Source organism: Garra rufa, chromosome 2 (genome assembly GCF_049309525.1).
Source record: "Garra rufa chromosome 2, GarRuf1.0, whole genome shotgun sequence".
Classification (NCBI taxonomy): domain Eukaryota; kingdom Metazoa; phylum Chordata; class Actinopteri; order Cypriniformes; family Cyprinidae; genus Garra; species Garra rufa.
In genome coordinates this window covers 62,615,974-62,623,591 of record NC_133362.1, presented here as the reverse complement: position 1 = coordinate 62,623,591, position 7,618 = coordinate 62,615,974, and the positions used below count along the sequence as shown (strand labels likewise).

The 7,618-nt window shown below is 36.0% G+C and overlaps 1 protein-coding gene across 1 annotated transcript in view; it reads left to right on the top strand.

Annotated features, from left to right (window-relative positions):
* The first annotated feature begins 1,685 nt into the window (after positions 1–1,685).
* Positions 1,686–7,618, top strand: part of LOC141325658 (uncharacterized) — a 16,326-nt gene continuing 10,393 nt past the window's right edge. The window contains exon 1 of the mRNA XM_073834423.1: positions 1,686–1,899. Coding sequence (XP_073690524.1) covers positions 1,743–1,899 — 157 coding nt within the window. The 5' untranslated portion in view covers positions 1,686–1,742. The remainder of the gene's footprint in view (positions 1,900–7,618) is intronic.

Genomic DNA, 7,618 nt, shown 5'->3' with positions numbered 1-7,618 from the left:
TATATGACGCCATAGACGGGCGACAAAACGGAAATAAAGAAACGCGCCGTGTCTTCGAATTTAACTAAAAAATTTCTCCGGATTTGAAAGTTCGTGGAAACTGTCGGGATAATGTAAGTACACAACTAAAAAAAAATATTTAACATAGATATAGTGATTTTTGCTATTTTTAAAGCTGAAAAATTACATATTGTGCCTTTAAAGATTGTTATGCCTTTTTATAACAGAGTTAACAGAGTTGACCAGAACGTAGGGACAGACACAAAATGTATTTAATTACTAAAACTACAAATAATACAAAAAATAGATGTTTTATGCAACTGTTTACATAAATTAGTAGAGTAAACACAAAAAAGATTCAAATTAGACACAATTATTTCATGATAATTGAAGCTGAATGTACGATTCAGGAGGCGGAGACAGTCAAAAATAGGTATAGAGGGTATCTTTAATTTAATATTTTTAAAACAAAAACTTCATAAATAAACATAATTTTTAGTGATAGTTCTGAATAATAACACAAATTATATCAAGCTGTTTCAATAATTTTTTTGTTTTTGGAAAATAATAAAAGGTTTATCCTGGAGACGCCAAATGTACCCGCAATTCTAGAATGACCCATATAATTATAATAATAAATAAATAATAATTCAGCAAACAGCTAATTATATATAATATAATTATCAAATCACTATTATATAAATACGCTCATAGTTTATATTTTGAAAATATTTACATTTATATAGTTTGTATTATACACTGCTCAAAAAAGTGAACACTAAAATAACACATCCTAGATCTGAATGAATGAAATATTCTTAGATACTTTGTTCTTTATATAGTTGAATCAGCAGCATAAACTAGTTTTATGTGAATTTAATGGCAAGGTAAAAAACAAACAAAAAAAAACAGAAAGTATAGTGTTTTTAATGTACAATAGAGAAAAATACGATAGATTTGCGATGTTAATAACTTTAGAAATGCATCATCATATGGGTACGAAATTCTATTCTATAATCAACATTTCTAAGATGTGTTTGTGATTCTAGAGAGCAGTGCACCAATGGACTTTTATTTTGGTCTGGTGATGTGACGTCATAAAGCTGCGCTGCGCTCCTCATCTGTTTGTGGTTCACCTGAAGAAAGGTTTGTGGTTTTAAAGTTTAAACCAATGCACACTGTTATATCATTTAAAGCGTTTTTACAAGATATGTAAAATAAATGCATCATTATTAAATATAACGTTGTAGTGCTTTATTTCGTGTTACTTAAAACATTAGCCTTCAGTGACAGAGAAGGTGCGTTCCGTTTTGGTTTCTATATCATGAATCAATCGTGTGTTGATAAGAAGTGATGAGAAAGACTCGGAATCGAATCATTTGAATCAAATCATTTGTGAAATGATGCAGTGATTCGACTCAGCGGCACGCGGACTATAAACACAAACGAGTTTAATGACAACCGAGAATGTTTCCATTAGATATGATGTACAAATAATTGAATACCAAATATAAATCAAAATAGCCTGGGTAAATTGTATATATTTTATTCATTTTATATATAAGTCTATTAACAGTTGCCAGTGCACTACTGAACTAGGAGCTGATGAGACGCACACAGAGATATGGTTTGCATTGATTTTTCTTTCTGTTATTTATTCTCATCTTAAACAGGACACAGAATCCAAATGCACAGAAAAACTGGAGAATCAACATAGATCCACGTGACACACTATTATAACGATGGAGTTTATTAAAGAGGAGAGTGAAGAGATGAAGATTGAAGAAACATTCATAATCAAACATGAAGATACAGAGGAACAAACAAAGATGGGGTTTATTAAAGAGGAGAATGAAGAAGCATTTAGAGTCAAACATGAAGACACTGAGGAACAAACAGGTTGGTTTTTATTCTCAAAGCTGAACTTATGACAGAAATGAATGATATTTATGAATAATGTCACACAAGTGTAGAAATGTTTTGACATTGGACAGAAGTGTTGAGATCACATACTAATGCTGCCTTCAAGAGCAGCTGAGAAGACCTTTCTTTTGACCCATGCTTTTAAGTTGTAAAGATAATATGGAATTAGCTTAAACCAATAAAATATATATGTGCGTTTTTTTCTGTTACATTAAACCTAGTATCATCTTCGAATATTAAATCCATCGATTTCTAGCACTTTGGCTAATTATGCAAAAGTACTAAGAAACTAATTTATTTTGCACAAAGCAAACCTTGAAATGTGAGTAATCATTTTTGGATACTGCATGCTGTCTACATTTGTTCATTTAAAGTATTTGGTAAGCAAATAAACAAGTAAACACTTAGGCTACACCTGAACGAATCCAAATACAATTGAAAACAGACTTTTTGTTTTAACTTTTTCTCTATCCACACTGAAATGTCAGAAAACATTAAATTCGCCTGACTGCGAATGCAGAAATGCTCACTGAGACTATACAAATGGAACAGATGATACTTTTTCATGCAATTCTTCTAGTAAGATCATTTCATTTACCAAAATCTTTTTTTTTTTTTTTGTAGAACAAGATAATGTAGACATACAGGAAAAACAGTACAAAATAGTAGAAAACAGTGCTGTAAATATAAAGCAAGTCTGACAATAAAACAAACAATAAGCCAAAACAAAAGCACAAACTTTTTTTTAACATTTAAATTCTGATGTATTTATGTGAGGTGTAAGATTTTAATGTATAATTTGTACACCTTTATAACTTGTTTATATAAAGTTTTTTTTTTTTTTTTAAGGAAATTAGGAGGAAAATGAGGAATTCTTTAATTCTACCCCAACTTAAGGATAAGGTTATGAGTTGGCTGAAGTTGGTCTCAGGTTGTTGTGCTGTGGTGTTTCCCATACATTGATTTATTTGTGGCGACTCAACACAATATCAAAACTGACCGCCACAAATAGATTTTCCAAAAGGCTTTGACTGTTGAATAAAAAACATGAGCACTATGCTTCAAAATCAATGTTTTATATCGCTGTATCTCTGAAGGAAATGTTTAGAAGGTTCAGAACCTTTTTCAGAACATTTTCAATGTAATTTTCATTTTGTCTGCATGTAATACTTGATAAAGATACCAGTCTCGGATGGAACATGTGAGTTCTCTCGATCTGAGAGCCAATCTCACAGCTCTGTACACAATCATATCAGGTTCTTAGGGCTTTTTTTGCCTCCCTGTTGATCGCCTTTTGTCCCGAAATGTTTTGTTTCATCATGTTGTTAGGCCCTCTTTGCCCCTCCCTGTTAGGTGTCTTTTATGCTTGAGCACAGCAGCACTCCCCTCGCTCTCAAGAGTGCTTTCTAAATGGCCGATATGTCAAAATTAGCAGAGTGGGGGAAAATATTTATTTGATCCCCTGCTGATTTTGCATGTTTGCCCACTGACAAAGAAATTATCTGTCTATAATTTTAATAGTAGGTTTATTTGAACAGTGAGAGACAGAATAACAACAACAACAAAAATCTGAAAAACACATTTCAAGAAAGTTATACATTTTAAACAGCTGCATAACAGAACGACTTTACTGACAAAATGTACATTGGCTATCGCATGTGAGATATCATGCAGCCCCAACTTTAATTTTCTTCTTTTTCAAATCACTCCTTCGTTACCTTGGCCATGTGTTTTGGGTCATTTTTCTGCTGGAATACCCATCCACAATCCATTTTCAGTTGTTCTCACCCAAGATTTAAAGGTACATGTCCCAATCCATCATCCCTCTGATGTGGTGTAGTTGTCCAGTCCCCTTAGCTGAAAAACACCCCCAAAGCATGTTTCCACCTCCATGTTTAACTCCTAGGGTGTTCGGGTTATCACGCATACTTTTGGATTGAATATCCAGGATGGTTTCTGTCAGTATGTTGTTTTTTTATGACTGGATCCATCTTTTCGCTGAGTTCTTTGCCAGTGATCCAATAAGACAGTTACTGGTTTGTTCTAGTTTTTCAGTTTGGTTGTATGCAAATTCCAGTCTTGACCAAAGTTCTTTAATTTCATGTAGTGTAATCAGTAACTCTAGTTTGTTATTTATGAATGCAGGTCTCTTTTTAGTCTGACTTATAGTTAGTCTGACTTATTGTCACTTGATTTGTCTTAAAATAAGGCAGACTAACTGAAATAAGCCTGACTTATTTGCTAAACGTGTTTTACCCCCTGGTATTTTGTCACAAATGGCAGTCACAAGTGAAATTTCTGAAATTACTTTCTAGGGACAACTTAACACTTTTAAACTACTATATATATATATATATATATATATATATATATATATATATATATATATATATATATATATATATAATTTTTTTTTTTTTTCCTAAAATGTTTGTTTATTTCTTGCATTTATTTAATTAAAACATTTGCATAGTGTGGGACGTTTTAAAGGGATAGTTCACCCAAAAATAAAAAAAATGTGATGTTTATCCGCTTAACCCCAGGGCATCCAAGATGTAAGGTTTCCTCAGTAGAACACAAAGCAAGATTTTTAACTCAAACCGCTGCAGTCTGTTAGTGATTTAATGGCAGTGGATGGGCACCAAACCTTTGAAAGTAAAGAAAAATGTGTCAAGTCAAGTCACCTTTATTTATATAGCGCTTTTAACAATACAGATTGTGTCAAAGCAACTGCACAGTATTTAAACAGAACAATAGTGTGTAAGTAACACATTATTGTAAACAATCAATTTTCAATTAAAGGCAGTTCATCAATGAATTCAGTGATATCATCGTCAGTTCAGTTCAAATAGTATACGATATCGCTGGAAAATGTCCCCAACTAAGCAAGCCAGAGGCGACAGCGGCAAGGAACCAAAACTCCACAGGTGACAGAGATGGAGAAAAAAACCTTGGGAGAAACCAGGCTCAGTCGGGGGACCAGTTCTCCTCTGGCCAGACGAAACCAGCAGTTTGTACCAATGTCCAATTGTAGAGAACTCATCAGGTTCCTGTGGTGTAGCACCGATGGCCGTCTAGGTTGGCGAGGTCTTCATTGATGATCCGTCTCTGGAGCTCATCTGGTTGACATCCATGGCTATTGAAGTCATCTCCAGGTGGTGATCCATGATCTAAGCTGGTGCGGACTGGATCCGGGAGACTGGAGTGACCATCTGATCTGGATACAGGCTGGGTCTGGTGGCTACGGTGACCTCGGAATAAGAATGAAACAGACTAATATTAGCGTAGATGCCATTCTTTTTACGATGCAACGAGTGCATCAGATGTTATGGGAGGTGTTTTGGGTTCCGGTTGACCTAATTAATGCAGCCCAACAATCCTTTAACGGATTTGAATTATAGGAATGTGTTAATGTTTTATGTGTAAGCCAGGTTAAAGAGATGTGTCTTTAATCTAGATTTAAACTGACAAAGTGTGTCTGCCTCCCGAACAGTGTTTGGTAGATTGTTCCAGAGTTTAGGCGCTAGATAAGAAAATGATCTGCCGCCCGCACTTGATTTTGATATTCTAGGTATTATCAAATTGCCAGAATTTTGAGAACGCAGCGGACGTGAGGGACTATAATGCGATAGTAGCTCGCTCAAATACTGAGGAGCTAAACCATTGAGGGCTTTATAAGTAATTAGCAAGATTTTAAAATCTATACGATGTTTTATAGGGAGCCAGTGCAGTGTTGACAGAACCGGGCTAATATGGTCATACTTTCTAGTTCTAGTAAGAACTCTTGCTGTTGCATTTTGGACCAGCTGGAGTTTGTTTATTAAAGGAGAACTCCGGTGTGATATTGACCTAAAGTGTATTGAATCATGATACCGAGTGTGAACGTACCTTGCATATCTCATCTCGGTTTGTGTCCAGCTGTCCGAAATCTGGGGTCAGTTAGCTGATGCTCACAACAGGTTGTCAATGAAAGTCAACAGGGCATCGGAATAGCCATGTAAATAAATCACTGTTTTACGCCATTTACGAGACACAAAGTAGCTCCACACTTCATTGGTAGACTTCCAAGGGCCCTGACATTTAAAACGAGACATTGAGAACTCAGAAAAAGCACCGGTAGTTTATTTACAAGAAGATTTATACAGACAGTACCTGGGAAAGAAAATCCGGTAGCCGCCATCCTGAACTTAGTCACGATAAGTCGAGTGTCGAGCACCAAGGAATTTATCAGGTTATCAACGTATCAGGTTGTAGTTTCCTTCGTGCTCGACACTCGACTTATCGTGACTACATTTAAGATGGCGGTGACCGGTCTGTTCCTGGTGGAACATGTCTGTATAAATCTACTTGTAAATAAACTACCGGTGCTTTTTCTGAGTTCTCAATGTCTCGTTTTAAATGTCAGGGCCCTTGGAAGTCTACCAATGAAGTGTGGAGCTACTTTGTGCCTCGTAAATGGCGTAAAACAGTGATTTATTTACATGGCTATTCCGATGCCCTGTTGACTTTCATTGACAGCCTGTTGTGAGCATCGGCTAACTGACCCCAGATTTCGGACAGCTGGACGCAAACCGAGATGAGATATGCAAGGTACGTTCACACTCGGTATCATGATTCAATACACTTTAGGTCAATATCACACCGGAGTTCTCCTTTAAGCATGCAGAACGACCACCCAATAAAGCATTACAATAATCTACCCTTGAGCTCATGAACGCATATGCACAGACAAATCCAAATTAAGGTCTATCGCGTCTTTGCATTGACTTAACATGTAAATCACTCGCGCTTAACGCGCCATTCGCGTCTGGTGTGAACGCACCATGAGGCTCGTGACGATACATCGATGTCCTAAGACACAAAACGATCGGTTAATGTGTGAAACTGCCAGAGAGAGATTGTGGGTATAGTGGCTATTTAAAATGGTAAATACTTGCGCTAATCCTTATTGTTCAAACCAATTTGAAGCTAAAAGATTACGTTTGCTTGCGCAAACTCATCCGGGTCTGTTGACGTTTCACTGATTTCCCGGTCCAGCGTTTGTGTTTCCAGCGTGTACACAAGTAACGCGCAAGATGCTGAGCTTAGTTGGACATTTACGTATATCAAAGGTAAAAAATGATATAAATACTGTTCAGTTTCTCACAAAAAAAAAACAATAGTTTCGTGTCTTAAGACATCAATGTATCATTACAAGCTGCAGGGTGTAATTTGGATTTGTCTGTGCATGTTTTTCTTTACTTTCAAAGGTTTGGTGCCAATCCACTGGCAATAAATCACTAACAGACTGCAGTGGTTTGAGTTAAAAATATTTGTGTTCTGCTGAAGAAACAAAGCCACCTACATTTTGGATGCCCTGGGGGTAAGCAGATAAACATCAAATTTTTACTTTTGGGAGAACTATCCCTTTAAGCACGCAGGCTCTTCATCAGATCATCTGCACGCTTGAAATCACATGCTATGCAAATTATTTTAAATAATTCTTTGATACTTTTTGGAGCCTTGCCTGATAGAGCTGATAAAACGTACTTGGTTACTAACGTAACCTTGGTTCTCTCTAGAGAGGGAACGAGTACTGCGTAAGTATCTTACGCTAGGGGAAAATCCTTTTCTGCGAGATATTAAAGCCAAAAATGATCCTTAATTTTGAAATAATGTAAAGCGCGTTGCAGCAGCATACAGACATAGGCGAAAC